Here is a 27,183-nt window from a genome sequence, read left to right as displayed (position 1 = left end):
CATGTATACTTGCATGGCACTTCCAAAACTGAATGGCTGCACTGGCACACAGCTTATAGGCCTTAGAGGGAACCCAGCTTCTGACTTAATACATTTACTGGAGTTGAATGCTTTCAATCCCAGATTAAAGTACACCCTTGAAGTTGAAATCAATAATAGTATACATTTTTAAAATTTGAGCATCATCAAACAAAGCACATCCCTTGTTATGTGTATTTTTAGAAACCCCACTCTTTCTGGTCAGCTCTTTATATAACAGTTCATATTGCCTATTTAGTTTAAACAAATCTGTTTTGTGCATGCAAGTACTTACCCCTCTGCAATAAATGAAGTTATAACTTAACTATCTTACTATGCAAGACAAATCCACTCCAGAATTACAGTCAAATAGTTTCTTTACTGTATTATAGTTCACTTCTTGCAACTAAAATCGGGGATATATTTAAAAATACTGAATAAATTTAAAACTAGTTTTTTCTTCATATTCGAAAATTGATTCTTTGTTTAAAAACCCTAGCAACGTAAACGTTTAAAAACCCTAGCAACATATAAACAACGTAAACAATGCATTCTATTTGATTAGTTGTCAGGTGAATTGTTAAATATATGGGTTTGACATTGGTTAGATGTGGCCACTTGGATGTTTCTAATACATAGGCATATTACTATGTACAGCTTTGAAGCATGATGGGGCATGCAGGATTTCAATACATTCTTGGAATATAGCTCACATACTGAAATTTTATAAATGCTAAAACCCTAATTAAATTAAGTAATGAATATATGTTTTGCTTTATGCAGGCTATTTAATAATTTGCTTTATGCAGGCTATTTAATTAAATAAATCAGAAAATAGACACAAACATACACTGAATGCTTGATTCAGGAATCAGTAGGAGTTTCAGGAATCTTTTGTCTGGACAGAGTGAAATTTCTCTTAACTAATTAGAGACAAGCTTACCATGTTTATGTGATCATCCATTTATGTGAAGGATATGATAGGTTATTCCTCTTTGTGTGTATAACTTTATGGATTTCTGAAAAGAATAGTTCTCTTCTTGCCACTGCAATTTGTTAATCTCAATGCCTTGGGTTTTTCCTTTCATTTTTAATCCCCAGTTTTAGATTTTAAGTCAAAATGCAAAAGTCTTATTTGAAATGCATTTCAAAAGTAGTGATGTCTTTTATATAGTTCCCTAGTTTTTTGATTTCCTTTTTTAATCTTTCCATATGAGAATTTAACAATGAAGCTTTGCTAGTTTTTTGATTTCCTTTTTTAATCTTTCCATATGAGAATTTAACAATGAAGCTTTGCTATTGTTGGTATATTAATGATAGGGGGTGTATATTATGAGAGCCTTGTCAATCAATTCAGCCCTGGAGAGACTGTGCAAGGCTCGTGGGGTAGAATAATTTTTCTCAGCCTCATCTCTGCTTGTTAACAGGAGAGACTGCTTCTACAGGGTTGAGGTACACTTAAATAGAAAGGGTGCAAGAATATTTGCTGTTGCTATCGAGGCAGTGTTAGGTTGGTCAGAAACTGCTAGCTTGGGGGGCATACATGGACTTAAAGATTAACAATAGCTGCTAGCAGAGGCGAAAGTGATTCTTTCATTGCTTGGAATGAGTTGCAGCCTGGAAAGCAAGGTGTGGGGGGATTTCAGAGACTGCTGGGAATCATCACAGAACAAGTAAATACATGGGCTGTGTTGGGGTAGCTAAGAATAAGAACAGGTGCATGTATACTTGCATGTACACAATGCTAGGAGTTTAGTAAATAAATTTGATGAATTTGAGGTGTTGGTCAAAACATTAAAGGAAAATATTGTTGGGATATTAGAGACATGGTGTCACACAGATATAAAGAATGCAGAATTGGAATTTGGGGAGTACAATATGTACAGAAAGGATAGAAAGGGAGGAGGGGTTATGCTATTAGTTAAGAACACATAAAATCTAAGGAAGTGCAACCAGTTGACATGGGTGGACAGTGCAGTGTTGAGTCAGTTTGGTGTGACATAAGCACTGGGAAAGCAAAATTGAGAGTAGGAGTGTGTTATAGGCCTAATGACTCTGATGAGTATAATCAACAACTGTACAGAGAAATAAATTGGGTCAGTAAATCAGATTGTCTCATAATGGGGAATTTTAATTTTCCAGATATAGACTGAAACATGTGGGTTGGTCATTCACACACTAGTAAGGCCTTTGTGGATTTATTGGATGATTGTTTTCTACAGCAGCATGTTCGGGAGGCAACCAGAGGGAGTAATACGCTTGATCTGATTATCAGTAGTGATCCTTCATGCATTAAGAATCTTTAGATAAAGAAACCACTAAGTGGCAGTGATCACAGTGTGCTGATGATTTTCTCAAAGAGGTAACTACCATAGGGGGTAAAGGGAAGAGTTTTTGCTTTTGTAAAGGTGACTATGGTGGCCTGAGATAGTTTTTAAATTCTACACAGTGGTACCAACTGATGATGTTACCAACAGCAAATTCAAAATGGGAAGCAGTCAAAGCATTAAAATTCCATTAATCTTGGAAGATACTAGGCTTTTCATACCAACTAATGGATGTCAGATAAACTAATGAAACGTGGCAGAGAAGAAAAATGCATAGGATACATATAAATTAACAGCTGGCACAGAAGCCTATGGTAGATATAAACTGGTTTGTAATCAAGTCAGAAAGGAGGATAGGCAGGCAAAAGGTTGTGGGAAATCTTTGTCAAAGGATGCAAAGAAAAACAGCAGAGTTCTTTACTTATGTAAACTCTCAAAGGAAGGGGGATGAATCAAATTTCGTCCATTTGATATTGATGGTTCAACTGTTTGTTCAGCTAACAAACTGAATGAGTATTTTGCATCAACATTTACACATTAGGAGTTATTCAGGATGGGGAATGCCAGAGGCGTATTAAACTTTGGCAGTGAGCTAAATGATTTTGTAATAACTGAGAACAAAGTGGAGCAGAAATTGTTGAAAGTAAATATAAGAGAGGCACTTCTGGTGGATTGGATCTATCCAGTTATATTAAAGGAGGCAGCAAAGGAAGTAAGCAAACCCTTAGCCATAATTATGAGAGCTTATTTGGACTCAGGGGAGGTACCCATGGACTGGAGATGTGGAAATGTATTCCCAATTCACAAAGGAGATGCAAAGGGTCACAAATAATTATAGACCCATTAGTTTAACTTCTGTTCTGAGGAAAATAATGGAGTCACTGATTAAAGACGTGATACAGGATCACCTGGACAAGACTGCAGTAATAGTTGAGACACAGCATGGTTTTGTTAAGGGGAAGTCTTGTCTGACCAATTTGATTGGATACTATGATGTGGTCACAAAGGAACTGGATGCAAAGAATAATTTTGATATCATATACTTGGATCTTAGGAAGGCTTGTGATACTCTTCCACATGGAAGACTGCTATACAAATTAGAGTGGTCTGGTATTAAGGGCAAGTTACTGCAATGGATAAAGGGATGGTTGAGTGGGAGATGACAGAGAGTGGTAATCAATGGATACTGCTCTTCGTGGACTAATGTTATTAATGGAGTCCTCCAGGGTTTGGTGTTGGGTCCATTGTTGTTTTTTTCTATTTATCAATGATATCGAAGAAGGTATATCAGGCCTAATGTCTAAGTTTGCAGATGATATGAAGGTTGGCAGGGTTGTTAATGACACTAATGACAGTATGCTACTGCAACTGGATCTAGAAAAGTTGAGCAGATGGACTGAGAGGTGACAACTGAAATTTAACATTGACAAATGTAAAGGACTACATATGGGTAGTAGTTACCCAAGAGAAACATATCAGCTGTGTGGTACTACATCCAGGGTGGTAGAGAATGAAAAAGACCTGAGTGTAATTGTTCAGTCAGATATGAAGTTTTCTGAGCAGTGCAGATGGTCTGCAAGAGTAGCTCATGGTGTCTTGTTAATGATATACAGGAATTTTTCTAGCAGTGATAAGGAGGTGATTATCCCCTCATATACGGCAATGGTCAGGCCACACCTTGAGTACTGTATTACAAGTCTGGAGGCCTCATTTTGGGAAGGATGTAGAGCTGCTGGAACAAATACAGAGAAGGGCAACAAGATTAGTGAATGAACCAAAAGGTTGCTCTTACGAAGAAAGGCTTAAGTTTTGCAAGTTATAGTGTCTGAAGATCAGATCCTCAATCAGATCACCAGCGAGGTGATCTGATTGAGGTGTGTATAAGGCCTTGAATGGTTTAGCAAGCTCAGTGCTAATGGGATTCTTCCTCTTGCCCAGATTAATCACCTGAACGGACATAAATTCAAATTGAGGAAAGACAGTTGTAGAATAGATGTGTGGAAATTTGCCTTTAGCCAGTGGGTGGTTGATTGCTGGAACAGACTTCCATATGTTGTTGTTGTAGAAGTTGACAGCTTAAATAAATTCAAGGCAGAACTAGACAAACGTTTGGAGCAAATGGATAGGTGAAATGAGAAGTGCTTTTTTTTTTTTTTTTTTTTTTTTCCCCCGGCTGATGCCGCATAAGCCTTGCATCATATGCCTCTAGTAATGCTAATGCTAATTACATGTTATATTTAAAAAAAAAATTTTTCATTCTTTATTCCTTTGTGAAAATATTTTTTGAAATGAATATTATTTTTGTAACACAATATGCATGAGCATAGCCCAAAACGCAGTGTCAGACTTATATTTTAAATATATATATATACAGTATATTGAAGAAAACAAAAAAACACCATTCATTTTTATGTAGAATTAATTTTTTTACATTTAATTTGTAAGCTATAATTATCATACAAAATAATCTGTGTTTCATTTCATTTAGAATTATGCGACTGTTGAGCTGGTTGTTGTTAAATCACGGGCTCATATAAATTTCGACCCTTCTTTTGATGTTAGGCAGGATAAAGAAAATGACTTTGCATTTGTAAGTATTTAGTACTAATGTGTAATATAATATTTTTAAGTTAAAATGTAAAAAAAAAAAATCTCATTTTATACCTCTGAAACCATCAATCTTTTGTTGGTGCTACACTTATTACAGTTTGAGTTTTTAGTAGGTACAAGAACTACTAATTTACAAACAATGAAGTAATTAAGTTGTGTATTTATTTTATATATGTACACTGGAAACTTCTCTGGTTTTCTCCCCCAGTTAATTTTGGCACCATAACTTAAATACACCTGCAAATTATGATCATCATTTCATAATTTGCAGAATACTAGTTTGGTACATATGTAACTCTGCAGTCGCTCTTCTTTCGCTAGGTAAAGAAGAGTGACTTCTTCCAATAACTAGTCAAAGCTAGTTTTAAACTCCCTCTGAGTTGAAAGCATTGCTTTTCTATGTTATGGATTTGCCACTCCATTTTTGAATTTTGACCAATGGGCATTTTTTTAGCATACCAATGGTTATCACATTTCTTGTGTTCATAGTTGCCTAGTTCATATATAATATGTTAATAATAAATAAATAAATCTTTATTTGTCCTACCAAATACAGTCCATTCCAGTTATTTGGGACACATTGGGACTAGTGCATTTTGGCCCGATTAAGTGGCTGCCCCAATTATCCAAAGTTTCACGTAAATAGTTAAAAATACAATGTACCCCCCCCCCCCTTTACAATTGGTTCACTGTACAATCAAATCACGTTACGATGAAGTCACCATAGTAAAGTACCGTTCACTATATGGTGTGCAGTAAGCACCGGTCATTGTGATCGCGTTTGTGAATTGAATTTTAATTCTATTAAACAGCGATTCTAATTAGCGAAAATAGGAGGAATATTATCCACAGGCTATAAAATCAAAGCATATATAAAATTAAGCACAAATTTAATTACCTTATCAATTAAAAAACTAAATGATACGTGAAAATCGGAAGAATATACGTGATAATCGGAATAATTAATACGTACTATAATATGTACATATTAACTAGTTGACATTTCTATTCACTGACATTTGTGGGTGGAGTTAAATTTAAAACTGTAAAAAGATAAGCAATCAATAACAAAGAATACGGCACACACAAATTGCAAGTAACACGATACGCGCAAGTGAGAATGGAGTAACGAGTTACAAAGCTTTAAAAATAGGAATATAGAGAAGATCTGAAAATTAATTTTTTTATATGATTGAAGATTTTATGGAAGTGTAAACCCATTTCACCATAATAACCCACAGAATTCCAGCTGTCGGTGTTATCGCAACTTCAGTAAGATCGAGTGTTTCTTGCATGTCAAGTCATGCAAACCACAGGGAAAACAGAGTTAATGTGCATTGCATTCTGAGAGAGGAAGATAAGAGCATTATTAGGGGGTGTGGTTAAAACTGAAAATTCATTATTACAACATAAGGTTAAAAGCATAAGCCAGAATTAGATAATACTAAAATGAAATGAGAAGCATGGAAGAAATACTTGAAACACTGTAAAAGGTAGTGCATTTTGATGACCTTAGCAGGGAAAGCAGTAATTGTTAACACTAGAGTTTAGAATAAAAAAAAAAAAAAAAAAAAAGTGGAGCTTGGCTGACTGACCCCAAAATTTCCTTTTAGTTCTGATTATTTGATTTATTTATTATTTTTTTTTAAAATCCTTTTGGATGTATCAGTGCTTGCCCTTTTACTAATGGATTGCAGTACTTATTAAATATAATATTTTTTAATTTTTTAATGAAAAATTCAAAAATGTTATTTTATACAACACAATAATTATTAATTCTCAAAAAACCTTAACTTTTTTTTTAATGAAATTTCTGCTAGATTATATAAACATGGAACTATTAGTCACTTTCACATTTTTCAGGCTTATAAAATCATCTAACTTTACAACACAACAGTAATGGTGGTAGATGCTTTGTGGACAAAGTATACCAATTACTCTTTGGGATAAAATGCCAGAAATAGTGGACAATGGGGAACTTTAAAATTTTCTTCTTACTTCTGATACCATATTGGATAATAAAATTAAAAAAAAAAAAAAAAAAAATCAGATCAATTTGAGTTCTTCCAAGCATTGCAAGTTTAATGGCAGAAGATATATAGCTTTGCAAACATTAATGGTGCTGAGCTGCTTTATGAAAATTCTTTAACTTAATTGTATCCATATTTGATCAAAAGTTTCCCCTTTATCAAACGTCCATTCACCCACTTTGTGTTTTTGTAATATTCTAATTGGAAATGTGTGAAATTTTGATTTGCATTTTTAATTCTCTGAAATTGTATTGAGGGCTTCTATTTTTAGTAATCTCATGCTTATCAGAAAAGCTGTATGTACTGAATGTTTTTGTTATTAGGATTTCTAATATGCAGCTGTATAATCAGTGGGCAAGTGTCTAGAGCTTCCAGTATTTTTGGGCACCAAAAAGATGAAATATATATATACAAATACACAAAATTTTATAGGAATAGACATTGACAGCGAGTGAAACTCTATGTCACAGGGCGCAGACTGATCTAAATTTGCTACTGTGCGTAGACAAACGCCTGTAACATCATATTGATCCCAATGTTATTGTCCTGCATCATTCATTGTGTGATTCTGTGAACAGCTTATGTGTCGAAGCATTGGAATGAGTGTCCCTACATGTCTGTTCCATCTGTTCATTTGTATTAGCATTAGCATTGGCACATGATGCAAGAAAGCAAGCTTATACAACATCAGCAAAAAAAAAAAAAAAAAAAACTTATTTCACCCATCCCCTCGCTCCAAATGTTTGTCAAGTTCTGCCTTGAATCTATTTAAGCAATCAATTTCTACAACAACAGATGGAAGTTTGTTCCAGCAATCAACCACCCGCTGGCTAAAGGCAAACTTCCGCACATCTATCCTAAAACCATCTTTCCTCAATTTGAATTTATGCCCTCCCAGGCGATTATTCTGAGCAAGAGCAAGAGTCTCTTCAGCATTCAGCATGCTCAAACCATTCAAGGCTTTATACACCTCAATCAGATCACCTCGCAGGTGCCTAGTCTCCAGACACTGCAATTTGCAAAACTTATGCCTTTCTTCATAAGAGCAACCTTTTGTTCTGTCACTAATCTTGTTGCCCTTCTCTGTACTCGTTTCAACAGCTCTACATCCTTCTTAAAATGAGGCCTCCAGACCTGTATACAGTACTCAAGGTGTGGTCTGACCATTGCCTTATACAAGGGGATAATCACTTCCTTATCCCGGATAGAAAAATTCCTGTATATCATTAACAAGATACCATGAGCTACTCTTGCAGACGGTCTGCACTGCTCAGAAAACTTCATATCTGCCTGCACAATTACCCCCAGGTCCTTTTCATTCTCTATCACTGTCAGCATAGTACCACAGAGTTGATACGTCACTCTGGGGTTGCTGCTTCCCATATGTAGTACTTTACCTTTGTCAATTTTAAACTTCATTAGCCATCTCTCAGCCCATCTGCTCAACTTTTCTAGATCCTGTTGCAGAAGTGGACTGTCATTGGTGTCATTAACAACCCTGCTAACCTTCGTATCGTCTGCAAACTTGGACATTAAGCCTGACATACCATCATCAATATCATTTATAAATACAGAAAACAACAATGGACCAACACTGAACTCAGAGGGACTCCACTAATAACATTAGTCCACGAAGAGCAGTGTCCATTGATTACCACTCTGTCTTCTCCCACTCCACCATCCCTTTATCCAGGGCGCCTCCGTAGCCAGGTGGGAAGGAGCAGCAGTGCGTAGCACATGCTTCTTGATTAGACCGGGGTTCGAGCCCGTCACCACCAAATACGGAGTATGCGGAAAGGTCAAGGAATGACCACCGCATATCCTGGAGCAATATGGCCTTAGTTGCTAATGCTCCTAAAAACCAAATAACAACCCTTTATCCATAGAAGCAATTTGCCTCCAATGCCACACTGCTCCAATTTGTGCAGCAGTCTACCATGTGCAACAGTATCAAAGGCCCTTTCTAAGATCCAAATATATGACATTAGAGTTATTCTTTGCATCCAGTTCCTTTGTGACTACATCATAGTATCCAATCAAATTAGTCAGACAAGACTTCCCCTTAACAAATCCATGCTGTGTCCGAGCTATAACTGAAGTCTTGTCTAGATGATCCTGCAATGCTTCTTTAACTAGTGCCTCCATTAATTTTCCTGGAACAGAAGTTAAACTAACATCACTTTGATCCTCCTTTGTGGATTGGGGTCACATTTGCACATCCCCAGTCCATGGGTACCTCCCCTGAGTCCAGTGAAGCTCTCATAATTATGGCTAAGGGTTTGCTTACTTCCTTTGCCACCTCCTTTAATATAACTGGATAGATTCCATCCACCCCAGGTGCCTTTCCTATGTTTATCTTCAACAATTTCTCCTCCATTTTACTCTCAGTTATCACAAGATTATCTAGCTTACTGCCAGAGTTGAATACACCTCTGGCATTCCCCTCCCTGAATAACTCCTCATGTGTGAATGTAGATATACAAAATATTCATTTAGTTTGTTAGCAACCTGAGCAGGATCATCAACAGTTGAACCATCAGTATCAAGTGGACCAGTCTGATTCATCCCCTTCCTTCTAGAGTTTACATAAGTAAAGAACTCTTTGCTGTTTTTCTTTGCATCCTTTGCCAAAATATTTCTCGTAATCTGCCTTCGCCTGCGTAACCTCCTTTGTAACTTCGTTACAGACCAGCTTATATCTCTCGTAGGCTTCTGTGTCACATGATAATTTATATGTATCCCATGCACTTTTCTTCTCTGTCACATGCCCAATTAGTTCATCTGACCTCCATTTAGGCCTAAATCTTGAACAATATTTCTTTGTCGGTATGAAAAGCCTAGTAGCTTCCAAGATTAATTCTTTGAATTCTTCCCATTTTGAATTTGCTGCTGGTAACATCATCAGTTGGTCCCCACCATATAGAATTTAAATACTGTCTCAGACCAATGTAGTCACCTTTACGAAAGCAAAAACCCTTAACTTAAGGTTGAACAGGACCAGGGTATGTCTGCCATTGGCAAAGGTTGATGACGTTGTAGAGCGGATATCATCTTTTTAGGGCACAAAAGATGATATAGTTGTACACATTGGCACTAATGATATTAAGAGTAGGAGACCGGCAGAATTACTTAAGAAGTACAGGTCACTGTTGAAAAAAAGCCGGGAATTGGGGTTGAATTTCAAAGTGTCCGCAATTCTGCCCAGACACGATAGAAAGGAGTATATGGTGAGAGCCTTGTCGATCAATTCAGCCCTGGAAAGATTGTGCAAGGCTCAAGGGATAGAATTTTTTTCAGCCTGGTCTGTACTTGTTAACAGGAGAGACTGCTTCTACAGGGATGGGATACACTTAAATAGAAAGGGTGTAAGAATATTTGCTGATGCTATCGAGGCAGTGTTAGGTGGGTCGGAAAACTGCTAGTTTGGGGGGATACAAGGATTAATAGTTTAACAGTAGCCGCAGGCAGAGGGGAAGGTGATTCTTGCACAACTTCTATTAGAATAAGTAGTGACCTGGAGCGAGGGGTGTTGGGGGTTTCAGGGATGGATGGTAGTCATTGTGAAATAGGTGGGTATATGGGATGTGTTAGGGTAACTAGGAATAGGAATAGGAGCATGTATGCTTGCATGCATACCAATGCTAGAAGTATAGTAAATAAATTTGATGAATTTGAAGTGCTGGTTAAGACATCAAAGGCGGATATTGTTGGGATAGCAGAGACATCGTGTCACACAGATATAAGGAATGCAGAACTAGAATTTGGGGAGTACAATTTGTACAGAAAGGACAGACAGGATAGAAAGGGAGGAGGTGTTATGCTGTTAATTAAGAAAAACATAAAATCAAAAATAAGAGTGTTATAGGCCTAATGACTCGAATGAGTACAATGAACAATTGTACAGAGAAAAATAGAGTGGGCTAGTAAATCGGAATGTCTTATAATGGGGGATTTTAACTTCCCAGATATTGACTGGAACTTGTGAGTTGGTCACTCACACACTAGTCAGACTTTTGTGGATTTATTGGATGATTGTTTTCTGCAGCAGCAGCATGTTCGAGAGGCAACCAGAGAGAGTAATACTCTTGATCTGGTTATCAGCAGTGATCATTCGTGTATTAAGAATTTGCACATAAAGGAACCACTAGGTGGCAGTGATCACAGTGTACTGATGTGGGATTTACTAAAAGATTTAATTACCATCAGAGTTACCCCTGGTAAAGGAAAGGGTTTTTGCTTCCATAAAGGTGAGTACAGTGGTCTCAGAACGTTTTTAAATTCTGTACAGTGGGATCAACTGACGATGTTACCAACAGTAAATTCTAAGTGGGAAGCATTCAAGGAATTAATCATGGATGCTACTAAAATTTTCATACCTATTAAGAAATATTGTTCAATGTTTAGGCCTAAATGGTTATCAAATGAACTAATGAGACTCGTAACAGAGAAGAAAAATGCATGGGATGCATATAAATTATCAAGTGACTCAGAAGCCTATGGCAGATATAAGCTATCTGTAATCAGGTCACAAGGGAGGTTAGGCAGGCGAAGGCAGGTTACGAGAAATCCTTGGCAAAAGATGCTAAGAAAAACAGCAAAGATTTCTTTACTTATATAAACTCTAAAAGGAAGGGGATGAATCTGATTGGTCCACTTGACATTGATGGTTTGACTGTTGATAGCAAACAAACTGAATGAGTATTTTGCTTCTACATTCACACATGAGGAATTATTAAGGTTTGAAAATGGCAGAAGGTTATCAATTTGTAGCAGGATACTTAATGATTTTGTAATAACAGAGAGCAAAGTGGAGGAGAAATTGTTGAAGTTAAACATAAGAAAAGCACCTGGGGTGGATGGGATCTATCCAGTTATATTAAAGGAGGTGGCAAAGCAACTAAGCAAACCCTTAGCCATAATTATGAGAGCATCCTTGGACTCAGGGGAGGTTCCCATGGACTAGAGATGTGCAGATGTATCCCCCAATTCACAAAGGGGGGATTGAAGGGTGACACGAGTAATTATAGACCAGTTAATTTAACTTCTGTTCCGGGTAAAATAATAGAGTCACTGGTTAAAGATACATTGCAGATCATCTAGACAAGACTGCAGCAATAATTCAGACACAGCATGGGTTTGTTAAGGGAAAGACTTGTCTGACAAATTTGATAGGATATTATGATGCGGTTACAAAGGAACTCGATGCAAAAAAATAATTTTGATGTCATATATTTGGATTTCAGGAAAGCTTTTGACACTGTTGCGCATGGAAGACTATTGTACAAATTGGAGCAGAATGGTATTAAAGGTAAGTTGCTACAATGGATAAAAGGATGGTTAAGTGGGAGAAGACAGAGGGTGGTAATCAATGGGTGCTGCTCTTCGTGGACTAATGTTATTAGTGGAGTCCCACAGGGTTCTGTGTTGAGTCCACTGTTGTTTTGTATATTTATCAATGATATTGATGAAGGTATATTAGGCTTAATGTCGAAGTTTGCAGATGATACAAAGGTTGGCAGGGTTGTTAATGACAGTAATGGCAGTGTGCTACTGCAACAGGATCTAGATAATTTGGGCAGATGGGCTAAGAAGTGGCAACTGAAGTTTAACCTTGATAAATGCAAAGTACTGCATATGAGTAGAAGTAACCCCAGAGAAACATACCCACTGTGTGGTACTACACTTAAGGTGGTAGAAAATGAAAAAGACCTGGGAGTAATTGTTCAGTCAGATATGAAGTTTTCTGAGCAATGCAGACAGGTTGTCATGGGGTTTTGTCAATGATATATAGGAATTTTTCTAGCAGGGAAAAGGAGGTGATTGTCCCTCTGTATAAGGCAATGGTCAGACTATGCCTTGAGTACTGCGTACAGGTCTGGAGGCCTCATTTTAGGAAGGATGTAGATTTGCTTGAGCATGTACAGAGAAGGGCAACAAGATTGCCCTTCTCTGTACATGATTGGTGAAGGGATTGAAGGATCCTCTTACCAAGAGAGGCTTAAGTTCTGTTAATTGCAGTGACTGGAGACAAGGCACCTGTGCGGTGATCTGATTGAGGTGTATAAGGCCTTGAATGGGTTGAGCACGCTGAATTCTGATGGGATCCTTCCACTTGTTCAGATTACGAACCTAAGGGGGCATAAATTCAAATTAAGAAAGGACAGATGTAGAATAGATGTGCGGAAATTTGCCTTTAGCCAGTGGGTGGCTAATTGCTGGAACAAACTTCCATCTGTCGTAGAAGTTGATAGGTTGAATAAATTTAAGGAGGAACTGTACAGACATTTGGGGGTTATGGTTTATTTTTATTTTTTTTTTTTTTTGGCTGATGCTGCATAAGCTCATACACTTGCTTTCTTGCATCGCATGCCACTACTACCTACCACCCTTGATGGTAGTTACCTCTTTGAGTAAATCCCACTTCAGCACACTGTGATCACTGCCACCTAGTGGTTCCTTAATCTGCAGATTCTTGATGCATTAAGAATCACTACTGATAATCAGATCAAGAGTATTACTCCCTCTAGTTGCCTCCTGAACATGCTGCTATAGAAAACAAACATCCAATAAATCCACAAAAGCCTTGCTGGTGTGTGAGTGACCAACCCACAAATTCCAGTCAATCTCTGGGAAATTAAAATCCCCCATTATAAGACACTCTGATTTACTGGCCCACTCTATTTCTCTGCACAATTGCTAATTATACTCATCAAATTCATTTGGCCTATAACACACCTACTCTCATTTTTCCTTTCCCAGTGCCTATGTCACACCAAACAGTCTTAACATTGCATTGTCCACCAACATCAATTGGATGCACTTCCTTATATTTTGTGTTTCTTAACTAACAGCATAACCCCTCCTCCCTTTCTGTCCTGTCTTTCCTTTCTGTACACATTGCACTCCCCAAATTCCAGTTCTGCACTGCCTATGTCTGTGTGACACCATGTCTCTGATATCCCAACAATATCTGCCTTTTATGTCTTGACTAGCACTTCAAACTCATTGAATTTATTAACTATACTCCTAGCATTGGTGTATACGCACCTGTTTCTACTCTTAGTTACCCTAACACAGCCCATATTTACTTGTTCCACTATGATTCCCAGCAGTCTTGGAAATCCCCATTACCTTGCTTTCCAGGCTGCTGCTCAATTGCATTTCAATGGAAGTAGTGCAAGAATCACTTTTACCTCTGCCAGCACCTACTATTAATCTATTAGTCTGTAAAACCGCCAGGATAGTTTTCCGGCCCATCTAACTCTGCCTCGATAGCATCAGCAAATATTCTTGCACCCTTTCTATTTAAGTGTATCCCATCCCTGTAGAAGCAGTCTCTCCTGTTAACAAGCACAGACCAGGCTGAGAAAAATTCTACCCCTTGAGCCTTGCACAATCTCTCCAGGGCCGAATTGATCGACAAGGCTCTCATCATATACTCCCTCCTATCGTGCCTGGGCAGAATTGCAGACACTTTCAAATTCAACCTTAATTCACAGTGACTTGTACTTGTTAAGTAATTCCGGCAGTCTCCTACTCTTAATATCATTACTGCCAATGTGTACAACAATATCCTTTTGTTCCCTTAAAAGATGATATCTGCTCTAAAACGTCATCAACCTTTGCCCCTGGCAGACATACCCTGGTCTTGAAAGACCCTTCACGTCAATGAGAAATTCTGGGAGTGAAGTTGGAAAAAAATTTAATTAATGATGTTGAAATTTCACATATTTATTTAATGAAAAAACATTCAAGCCTACAGGCCAGTAAGGCTCCTGAGGTTGATAGCATTTGTAATCTTCCTTAAGATTACCCTATAATCTTAAGGGAGACGGCAAGTGAGGCTAATTATGAGAGCATCACTGGACTTGGGAGTGATTCCGTTGGATTGGAAAAGTTCCAATGTATCTCCCATACATAAGGGTGGTTCTAAGAGTGAAGTGGGAAATTACCAGCCGGTTAGTCTAACTTCAGTAGTAGAGAAAATAATGAAGACTACAAACAAGGGTGGAATTCAGGACCACTTAGATAGAAATGGAATTCTGAAGGATACTCAGCATGGTTTTGTAATGGGAAAATCATGTTTAACTAATCTGGTTAGCTATTTTGACAAGGTCACTCAAGAGCTGGACTTAGGGAATAATTTCGATGTTGTTTATTTGGATTTCAGCAAAGCATTTGCCTCAGTCCCACATGAGTGGTTACTTTATAAGCTGGAACAGGTTGGAATCACAGGGAAAATCCTTAGATGGATAGTAGGGTGGCCTCAGGGTAGGAGGCAGAGGGATTATAATGAATCGTTATTCCTCAGATTGGGTTGATTTAAGAAGTGAGGTTTCCCAAGGATCAGTATTAGGACCATTGTCATTTTTGATTTTCATAAATGGCATCAATTGGTAGAGTAGTTAATGATTGCTGCCAAGCAGAGCTTCTTCAGAATGACCTAGATAGACTTCAGAGATGGTCAGAAAAATGGCAGCTATGCTTTAATCCACAAAGTGTAAAGTATTGCACCTGGGGAACAGTAACCCCAAAATAACTTATACACTTGGCAGAGTTGAACTAAAGCCAGTAGTGGAGGAAGGGGACTTGGGTATGAAGAAATGGTCAGATATGAATTTCTCTGCGCATTGTAGACTGGTTGCAAGGAGGGCCCCATGGTGTCCTATTGAACAATCACTAGTAGGGATAAAGACATAATCCCATTCTATAAGGTTATTGTTAGACCACACTTGGAATACTATGTTCAAGTATGGAGACCACACCTAAAGAAAGATATTGTTCTTCTTGAAAGGGTCAAAAGACGGGTAACTTGCCTGGTGAGATCAGCAAAAGGGCGTCCATATGAGGAAAGACTTTGAATATGTGGGTTGCAGAGATTGGAAACTAGGCACCTTAGAGGAGACTTTATTGAGGTGTTGAAGGCTCTGAGAGGCATAACCAAAATGAATAAGGATAAAATTTTCACAGTTATAAATGATTCTAGAACTAGGGGCCATAATTTCAAGTTACAGGGGGAGATGTTTAGACTGAATTGCAGCAAGTTTTATTTTAGCCAGCGAGTTATAAATTACTGGAATGAGTTACCTACATGGGTGGTAGAGGCCGATAGTCTGGGGAAATGCAAAGATCAGCTGGTCACCTAAGGGAGGAGGGAAATGCATAGGTTGTCTATTTCCTTTTCTCTTATTAATTTTTATTATTATTAATTTGTTTTTATTCTTATTATTTTATTTTATGTTATTTTATTATTATTTTTTATTTATTTATTATTATTATTTTATTATTTTATTTTTTTGGTTGGTGCAGCATAAGCCATAGGCTTCCGCACCACATGGCCATTACTAATACTAAACTGTACACTGGACATTAGCTCATTTAGGCAATGGCAGTCAACAGCTATTTCAGGTACTACCAATGCTCACTGCGAGACACAAGAAACTGCACCATGCATAGGCACATCAGCACCAATATTGATTTGGTGCTATTTTTGTTGCGCCTCTAACACGTTAGTACTGAGAGTTCAGCTATTAACCTTGAATCACTGTTTAATGTACAAGAGTGTTATTTGTCACTTTATGCAACCACTGCCAGTTTAATGTTATTATTTTCTACATAAATAATAATGCTCTTCAACCCCCTTAAAATTGACAGCCAACTGGTAACTTAAATTTTAGTTCAAACATACCCTAGTTTTAGTCCACCTATCTTTCTTATAAAAAATAATGTTCATATCCCCAACGATAGAATAACCCAGTAAAACTGTCCTTTGAACAAGAGCAATCTATGCTTGATCATTTTCACCAGAGTTCAGAATTAGGAGTACATTACCTAGGATATCTGCCTGCTTCTTCAGTGATTTTTTTAATCTAGCAGTGTGCGAAGTTAGTTTTAGATTGATACATCAAGTACATAGAAAACATTCATCAGTTGAACTAGAATTATCTATTAGATCAAGCTTTAAATACATACTGCAAGTAATGATCTTGTGATGCACAGGGGATTGCCCACAGCCATTTACATCTAAGTCGTAATGTCCTGTGATGAAGCAAAGTGGATCTTCTAGCAAACCCTTATTAAGGTAAGAATTTACTTATGAGAAGAATTTAACTTATGATTCTTATTTTTAAGAATTTATATTAATAAATTTTTAAGAATTTCACAATATTACAGAATTAAATTTGGATAATATTTTAGTAATTAAATTTTAAAAATATTACAGAAATTAAGTAGATAACAAAAAAATTAAGCTACTATTGAATTTAAGAATTTAAACTTGCAAAGAGAAAATACTTTCAAGAATTAACTTTATGAAAAGTAAGAATTAATTTTGTAAAGTTATTTTTATAGAAAATAACTTTTACTAAATTTTAGAAATTAAATTTACAGTACTACAGAAATTAAGCAAATGAAGGAATCTGAGAGTCAAAAAAGTGCATCTGCTTTCTTTAACTGCAATATTCTGTCTATTTAAATGTGTTGTCTATTTGAATCTCTTGTTCCAAAAATGATTTGTAGTAATGCTAATTGATTTTACAGGCAGAAACAAAGGCTTATCCTGACATCCCCACCAAAGCACCAGAAGGAGTACCTCTGTGGATAATTATTTTGTCTGTTTGTGCTGGAGTGCTACTTTTGATTATCTTAATTTTAATTCTTTGGAAAGTAAGTAATTACCTATAAAATTTATTGTAATTAACTTTTAGCTCTTATTGTACTTGTCAATGTTTATTACTTACAAGAAGCAGGGCTTATGTTTTGACACTGGATAATAATAATACAGACATTATTTCACGTTTTTTTTTTTTTTTTTTTTTGATTGATGTCATAACAAATCTGTATGGCAGGACATTAACATCAAGTTAACGTGATTTACCCTGAGTGACTGAATTATGACTACCTACCTAATACTTTGTCCTTTTGCCCTCAGTACAGCAGCTATCCGACGTGGCATTAATTCAACAAGATGTTAGAAGCTCTATGGGATTGATATCGGTGCTCTATGGGATTGATATCGGAGGGAGTTTGGAGGCCAAATTGATATGCTGGAAGTCAGAACTGTGTTCCTCAAACCATTCCTTTGCAACAAGTGCCCGATGGCTCTGTGCATTGTCATCTTGGAAGACACCATTACCATTCGGGAAAAAGTGTAACCTAGCAGGGTGTACACAAGTCAGCAAGCAGTTGACAATAGCGGAGACCACTGATACATTGTTTCACATGCACCTGGGGTCCAAGTTCCTGCCAGTGAAACATGCCCCACACCATACAACTGCCTCCACTGGCCTGCACTTTTGATGCCATGCATGATGGATCAAGAGCCTCATGTTGTTGACACCAAATCCATACCCATCCACGGTGTGGAGCAAATAACGTGACTAATCCAACCAGCACACTTTCTTCCAGTCTTCTAATGTCCAACTTGCATGCTCTTTGCACCAGGCAAGTCTTTTATGCCGATGAACCTTGGTTAGGAGAGAATGCCGTAGTGGTCATCTGCTGGTATAGCCCATATATGGTTATGCCAGATATTGTTCCGGGTTGGTCCATGTTGTATTGGGTAGTCAACTCTTCAACAGTGCTGCGCTTGTTTGCCTGTACAATTCATCAGACCCAGCTCTTATCTCTAGCATTAAACCTTCGCTGACCTTTGCAGTTTTGCCATTGGGTCGTTGTTTGACCATTTTGATGCCAGTCCTGGTACACTTTAACTTCAGCAGCTCTCAAACACCCCACCAGTTCAGCCGTTTGGGAAATCGAGGCATCACCTCATTGAGCTTCCACAATCTCTCCTTTATCAAAGTCCGATAAATCCTTCCTTTTACTCATCGTGCTCGGAATTTTACTACCTACTGAACCACTGACATCTTAACTATGCTATGTAGGTCGACTAACTCCGCACTCTCGTACCTCACGTGGTCAACGGGTCGCATTCAGTTTTCATAGGAGTGGTCATAGTTTAGTGATCACTCAGTGTATTTAGTAATTATATTTTCCCATTGTTGGTTAAAGTGCTGTTGTTTACACACACACGCACACACACGCACACACACACACACGCACGCACACACACACACACACACACACACACACACACACACACACACACACACACACACACACACACACACACACACACACCGACCTTGGCGCCTCCGTAGCCAGGTGGGCAGGAGCAGCAGTGCTTAGCACACGCTTCTTGGTTAGATGGGGGTTCGTGCCCATGACACCAAATACGGAAGGTGCAGAAAGGTCAGGGAATGACCTCCGCATATCCCCGGAGCAATATGGCCTTAGTTGCTAATGCTCTTAAAAACCAAACAACAACAACAACAACACACCGACCATCACTAATCCGGCCACCAGTAATCTGGCTCCACCACTAATTCGGACATAATTTCCGCAAACGTAATTTGAAATTTCCTGGGTCAGTGCACCGACCTGCCACTACTGTTTTGTTGGCAGTGGTTGCAGCATTAGCTATTGGCGTGAACTCGTAAACACTGGCAAGCCATTCCCAATTGTTTTTTCTGCATTTATTATTATAACCTGCTCACATTTAGCCCCAGCCCTGGTTCCAACGCATAAAGTAAGTAAAGAGCAAACACCATACATTGTTCATAACAGATAAAGTTAAACTTCTGAAAAAACTCGACAGCGGTGTCTCCTGTGAGAAGTTTAACTGTGCTCAATTGTAAATTCCAGCAATTTCTCTCAGTTCCTCTTATTTTACTAATTTTCTTTTAGCCATTCCTTTTTTAGATTTTTTTTTTTTTTTTTTTTAACAACACACTTGTACAAACTTGCAGAAAAACACAACACAATATGATGGATAATACAGTGCGCTAACAAACTTGTTTTCACAAAATCTCTGCAATACTGACAAACTTATTGTGAAGTTTGAGAGTTTATTTTATCTCAATTAGTTTTATTGACCTTTATATGTATGCCGTAATAGCATCACACGTATGTGGCCAACACGGCTTCTCAAGAAATAAAGTAACCATATATGTGGCCACATCGGCCACATATATGCAACATAAAAAAAAAGTCTCTTTTTTATATATATTTTAAGCAAAACAACAGCAACACTGACATTACAATATTTATTTTAGAATTACTAATCAAATTATTTGCTAAATAATTTTTGGCCCCTGGAGAATTTTTTCTTAAACTGGCTTGGCAGTCAACGTTTTAATTAAAGGTTGGAGGAGGTGGTTAGCTGTTGGGTAAACTGTATGTGTTAAAATAACCATCGGTGATCCGGCAAAATCACTAATCCAGCGCCCCACAGGTCCCAACGCTGCCAGATTAGTGATAGTCGACCTGTGTATATGTATATATGAATATATGGCAGGTTAAAAAGTAGTCTGAAAGATGGCAGCACCTATTGTAGACTCACATGGGCTGAATTCATGTTGGTATGTGTTTTAAGCTTTCCCTGTTCAGTTGTATAAGGAGTTGACACTAACTTTTCACAAGAAAGTATTCATATTGGAGCATTATTTCCAATTATGTGAAAATTTTGCTTAAATAGATTTCTGCTTAAATGAAAATAAAACCAGTAACTAAAAACTTACTACCATTACAAATACTGGAACAAAGGAAATTTTTTTTTAGGAGAGGGAGGGTTAACACCTGCTGATTTCATTTAAGCATTCCCAAATACAAATTATGGATGGTGGAGGAATAAAGTTGTTTGCAGTGGAGTTAAATTTTTTTTTAATAATAACCCCAAATACGAAAGGTTATTGTAACCTGTATGATTTGAAAACACGAAAGGTAAAACACGAGAGTGCATTAGCGCATGCATTTGCAGTGACTGTCGTTCAAACTCGTGGCTGATGAATACATTTGATGATTTTATTCAGCATTAGAATGATTAGTTTTGAACTCCTGGGATATAGTGGTTGTGCAGGGTTAAAAACAACATTTTTAGCTTTATAGGAGAAGGGTAATTAACCTGACTGCTCTCTTTTCGACAAGTTGTATGCTGATCACCCACAGATTTAGAAAAATGCAAGTTAAGTTTACTGAAATTCTTAATACAGTGGAATCTCGTTAATACAAAGTTCAAGGGACCTCAATTTTCACATTTTGTAATAATGAGGTTTGTAGTAACGAGGTGCCAAAAGTGTCAAAACTTTACTGTTTTTTTTGGTTTTTTTTGGTACATACTGTATATCTAAGGATAATAATAAATCATAATAATATCAAAAATAAATTAATAAAATAAAATAATAAAAATAAAAACAAAAGCCTTGTCTAACAATACAGTAATAGGAGTAACATATTTTTTAAAGATTTTATTTTATTTGTAAGATAAACTAAGAGAAAAGCAATATTAACGGAAATTAAAATATTGTACAGTATATATTTTGATATATACAATATTTTAGTATCACAGTAAAAAGAGTTACAATCTTAATATAAAAGGAGACATACAAACCATTAACTTTTTAATAAATTAATCTAATTTAAAGAAAGAATCCAATGTTGTTTGCACAATTTTTGTCCTATATGCATTTTTAACTATAGCACAGATGTTATCAAATGCCATAGTTGTTTCTTTATCAACATTACTGCAGGCCAACACATTCTCTATTATGTGCAATACATTTTAGGCATCTTTTTTTAGATGGTAATATGTGTGCTTCTTCACTTTCGCTGTCACTGGTAACAAAAACATCATCGTTTTGTTTGGTACCCAGCAGCTCTTCTGGTGTTGACGTTGCAGTGGTAGCAACTTCATCATCCACCTTCACAAACTCTTCAAATTTGCCAACAAAATCCATATGCTCCTTGAAATTCCTCCATTCCTCACTGTTGCTATCACATTCATCTGCTGGACCATGTTTTTCGATGATGTTCTCTCCAAAGTCACTCTGAAGCAGTTGATTATTACACGTGATGTAATACTTTTCCAAGCAATAACAAAATTACAGATAGCATCCAAAACATTACAGTTTGGCTGCAAATTGTTCCCTCCTATGTTGTGGATCAAGTACCTTATCAGGTGGCTCTATATGCTCTTGAGGTTATAAATAATGCCTTGATCCAGTGGTTGCATTAAACTGGTGGTACTGGGTGGGTAAAAACAACAGCCGTATATTTGTCCTGGCAAAATGTGCTGTACAACAGTCTAGAATCATCAAATGTTCCTTTTTTTTGAAGCCATTCTTCTGTCCAGTTTTGATAACCAAGACTGAAAAATTTTGACCATAAGCCAAGCACTTCTGTTGGCCTCCTAATCATAGGGAAGTTGGTTAACTGCTTTAAAACATCTTGGCTTGTTAAACTTACCAATCACAAGTGGGCGTAGTTTTGTACTGCCATCTGAATTGCAGCATAACAGAACAGTGAGTCTTTGTTTACTAAATTTTCCACCATGACGAGACTCCTCAAACAGCAGATGTTTTGTTTGGCAACAAATTATAAAATAAATCTGTCTCGTCAAGATTAAAAATATCTTTTGCCTCATATTTTTCAAGGATGGACTGTACAGAACACAGCCAGTCTGTAGCCTTTTCTTTGTCGACTAATCCAGATTCACCGCAAACATTTCGTGAAACCAAGTTATTTCTGTCTTTAAATCTTTTGAGCCAGCCACTGTTGCATTTGAAGTCACTAATTCCATGTTGCTGAGCTAGATAATTTGCCTTTTCTTGCAAAATTGGACGTGGTATTGGCAAATTAGATGCACGCATTTGTTGGTACCACTCAAAGTTTTGTTTCAAGCTCCTTGTGTTTTGCACCACATATTTGTTTCCTGTTTTTCATTGCTGCTCCAGTGTCATGCACTTCTTCAAGTCTTTCTTGGTATTGTAGATAAAGTAGGTAAAGGGATGTTGTATTCCTTTGCAATGTCCGTTTTGCTTCTTTCCATCCTATCAGCCTCTTGTATAATTTTTAGTTTAATTTCAGGCTTAGTTCTGTTCATCTACATTTTGTTGCCATAACACTGCTAGATAAAATTTAATATAAACAAATTTTAAATTAATTCAAAGACACAAGTTCTGAAAAAGACATCAGTTCAGATAAAATGGCAATAAAAATAGATTGCTGTTTATACGATAGCAAAAGACTCTTTGAACTGGGGTAACAATTGCAACAGATGTTTATTACTGTGGAGAGCGAGGGAGTGCACATAAACAACTTAGAAAAACTTTTTATTCTTTTGGTAATTTAACAACTCATCCTTCAGAAAGATGTTCTTCAGAGTGCACTTGATGTTGTAGCTACCATAAACTGCTTTTGTTTACACAAAACTAATTTCTAACAAGTCAGTGCCATCCTTCAGGAAGTAGAGAGCCAGGTGGCTGGAGACAATAATCGGATTGCTCTGCCAAGATTTGTATTAAACATGCAAAATGACAATATTTATTTCTCACAGGGTGAAAAAGAATTTTGTAATACATACTAACAAAACTTTGTAATAAACGAATTTAACGGGCTTTTCAACAGTGTCTTTAGGAAGACACTATTGAAAAGCCCCGGTCTGCTTTAAGAAGGGAGTTGTTCAAAATTGGTTTGAATTATTTTAACTCATTTAATGATTTTACTATTAGACATAATGTCTTCTGGCACTCAGAGTTGTTTGTTGGTGATCAGGTTGGGGGACCTTAGCTATCGTTCACAGATACGTCAGAGCATTAGGGAAGGAAGCCATTAAGAAATAATTTTACATCCGATTGAATTGAGTAGTGTGTCATGTTGAAGTATTCTAAAAAAAAAAAAAAAAAAGCATTGAGGTAAATTCCTCTTTATTTCTATATATTAATGTACAAATGTAAAACTCATTGAGCATCATAGCTCTGTTTTTTTATTTATCTTGATTGAAATTCGTAATGAAATTTTAACAAGTATTCTGACAAATGGTGTTATTTTTTTTTATATATATATTTTTTCCCTCTATGCTTCCATTTTCCTTGATACTACTTCACCATTGTAGCAATATCTTGATGAAAACATTTGTATTCATCACTAATGTGTCCAAGGTTATTGCAGAAAAACCTAGAATGATTGATTTTAAGCAGACTGCCTAAAATCATTCACAAAATAAGACTTCCAAGTATGTTTTGATATGTCACAGGCATGATGGAATGGGTGCATAGTTGAAGAAGGAGATTATATTGAAGGATGTAAACAGTTATCATTGAATAAAATTACCTTTTTGCAACATTCACAGAAATTTTTTTATGAAATTTTGTACTTTTGATCTTTTGATAGTAGGGTTATTGGGGTTATTAGTCTCAATAACACAATGATGTAGCTATTGGGGTTATTAGTCTCAATAACACAATGATGTAGCTATTGGGGTTATTAGTCTCAATAACACAATGATGTAGCTGTTGGGGTTATTAGACTCAATAACACAGTTTCTGCAGGCAGTAGTGAAGAATGTGGGATCAGTCAATTAATAATATGTCTATGAGCATCCAAAAAAAAAGAAAAGAAAAAGCAAGCTTTAATTCTATTAGTTTTTGGGAAAACTGGTTGCAGCATATTTATAGATTAGAGGATTTTTGTCATAATGGTGCTTAGCATTTTTAATGTTAATCTTTTTTTTTTTTTCCCCTCCTCTGTAGTGTGGATTTTTCAAAAGAAAGAAGCCAGGCTACATGCTTACAGCCAATAGTGATACAGAAAAAGAATACTGAAGCTTTAGGATACATACATAATTGAGGTTTATATGTGTATTTTGAATGTAAATAGGGTAGGGTTAGTGGCTACATATAACTTAGTGTTAAGTATTTTAAACTGTGAATATATAATTTGTTAACAATTTGAATATATTTTAAAACTATACGGTTTGGAGATAGAATAAATTTCTTGGCATTAGTTGGAATATTCTGATATAAATTTATTTTCCTATTGATTGACCAAAAAAAAATCCTCTCACTGCAACAAACCAGTCAATGTCTGCAGCTGAATTGGTGAAATACTTAATTCATATCTAAATTCAAGTTTTCTTCTATTTAGAATTATGTACCTTTTACAGCATAAACTACTAATACAGACATCTTATAGTTGAATGCTTGCTTGAATTTAGGGAGCATATTTTATGGTTTTTAAGTGGTGACCTTCTAAAACTTAGTACTCCATGAAATCTGATTTTTGAATAAAAATGCAGCACAAGAATCATAGCATTAGTGTGGAAGTGTTCCAAAGATTCTCATTTGAATCCCAGTATGTGAGCAGGGTTGTTGTGAGGAAGCTAATATGCTGACATAGAATAGATGTGCAGAAATTTGCCTTTAGCCAGCGGGTGATTAATTGCTGGAACAAACTTCCATCTGTCATTGTGAAAGTTGATAGGTTAAATAAATTTAAGGAGGAATTGGACAAACATTTAGAAGGAATTGTTTTGTAATTTTTTTTTTTGGCTGCTTGACTTGCTTTCTTTGACTTTCATTTTTGACTTGTTTTCTTGCATCACATGCCACTACTACTACAATCCTAAAGAGTGCAAGATGGCTGGAGATTTTTTCAGATATTCAATTTCACATGTAGAAGTAAGGCATAACCTTATTGTGTATGTAGGAATGAGCAAAATTGGTTTGCTGTTTAGTGCATAAATCTCCATATTGTGGAGGCACTTCACCACAAGTTGCCTTGCTATTGGATTGATTTAAATGAAAAACAGTGCTCCAGTGCCCATTGTTCCATATGGAGTGATGCTGTGCCCTGCTTGTGCAATAATATTTTGTAGCTCTTCATAGTATGAGGTGCTCAGTATATCCGGTGAAAGTTCTTTGCTGCCATGTCTTTCAGAGTTTTTTTTTATTTTTGTTGTTGTTTTTCATATGGGTGTATGTGGCAAATCATGCTTTTCACTTAATTTTCCTTATTCAGTAAGTTTTTTTTTTTTTTTTTTTTAATGCTTCTCATTAAAAAAATATTCACAAAAACTGGACTCTCGATTTTGGTTTAAATCTCCCTTGAAGCATATAGTAGTCAAGTCTGAATTTATGTTTTCTACTTCAAACCTTTTAAAATTTGGCACACTGTTTCTCTTTCAAGTAGAGTTTGCTGTATGGAAAATCAAAAGCAAAAATATGCAAGGTTGTTGTTACAGGCGATATATTTTTTAGAACTGCTTAATAAAAATGTCAGACTTTGTTTATATTTATGCACATGTTGCAATCTGTTAATACTGCATAATTGTGAGGTAATAATGATTATAGCTCAATTTACAATTCATGTGGATAATTTGTAGTAGTAGTGGCATGTGATGCAAGAAAGAAAGTGTATGAGCTTATGCAGCATCAGCCAAAAAAAAAAAAAATTTACAAACAGTTCCCTCTAAATGTTTGTCCAGTTCCTCCTTAAATTTATTTAACCTATCAACTTCCATGACAGATGGAAGTTTGTCCAGCAATTCACCACCCACTGGCTAAAGGCAAATTTCCGCACATCTATTCTACATCTGTCTTTCTTCAATTTGAATTTATGCCCCCTTAGGTTCGTAATCTGAAAAAGTGGAAGAATCCCATCAGAATTCAGCGTGCTCAACCCATTCAAGGCCTTATACACCCCAATCAGATCACCTCGCAGGTGCCTAATCTTCAGCCGCTGCAATTTTCTGAACTCAAGCCTCTCTTGGTAAGAGGATCCCTTCATTCCCATCACCAGTCTTGTTACCCTTCTATGTATATGCTGAAGCAAATCTACATCCTTCCTAAAATGAGGCCTCCAGACCTGTACGCAGTACTCAAGGTGTGGCCTGACCATTGCCTTATACAGAGGGACAATCAGCTCCTTTTCCCTGTTAGCAAAATTCCTCTATATCATTGACAAAACCCCATGACCTGCCATAGCCGCCTGTCTGAATTGCTCAGAAAACTTATATCTGGCTGCACAATTACTCCCATGTATTTTTCATTTTCTATCACCTTAAATGTAGTACCACATAGTTAGTACATTTCTCTGGGGTTACTTCTACCCTTATGCAGTACTTTACATTTGTCAATGTTAAACTTCAGTTGCCACTTCTCAGCCCATCTGCCCAAATTTTCTAGATCCTGTTGCAGTAACACACTGCCATTGCTGTCATTAACAACCCTGCCAACCTTTGTATCATCTGAAAACTTTGAGGCTTAGCCTGATATACCTTCATCAATATCATTGATAAATAATTAATGGTACTCCAGGTTTAATGGAAATGACATATAAGCATATAATATCAACAAAAGTAA

The 27,183-nt window shown here is 36.6% G+C and overlaps 1 protein-coding gene across 1 annotated transcript in view; it reads left to right on the top strand.

The window, feature by feature from the left end:
• LOC150091168 (integrin alpha-PS1-like) overlaps positions 1-24,645 on the top strand; it is a 552,996-nt gene extending 528,351 nt beyond the window's left edge. The window contains exons 24-26 of the mRNA XM_090388878.1: positions 4,834-4,935; positions 17,525-17,650; positions 24,574-24,645. Coding sequence (XP_090245004.1) covers positions 4,834-4,935; positions 17,525-17,650; positions 24,574-24,645 — 300 coding nt within the window. The remainder of the gene's footprint in view (positions 1-4,833; positions 4,936-17,524; positions 17,651-24,573) is intronic.
• The last annotated feature ends 2,538 nt before the right edge of the window (positions 24,646-27,183 follow it).

Source organism: Mastigoproctus giganteus, chromosome 1, assembly GCF_048544385.1.
Source record: "Mastigoproctus giganteus isolate SK-2022 chromosome 1, ASM4854438v1, whole genome shotgun sequence".
NCBI classification, from domain to species: Eukaryota; Metazoa; Arthropoda; class Arachnida; order Uropygi; family Thelyphonidae; genus Mastigoproctus; species Mastigoproctus giganteus.
This window is presented reverse-complemented; position numbering and strand designations above follow the sequence as displayed.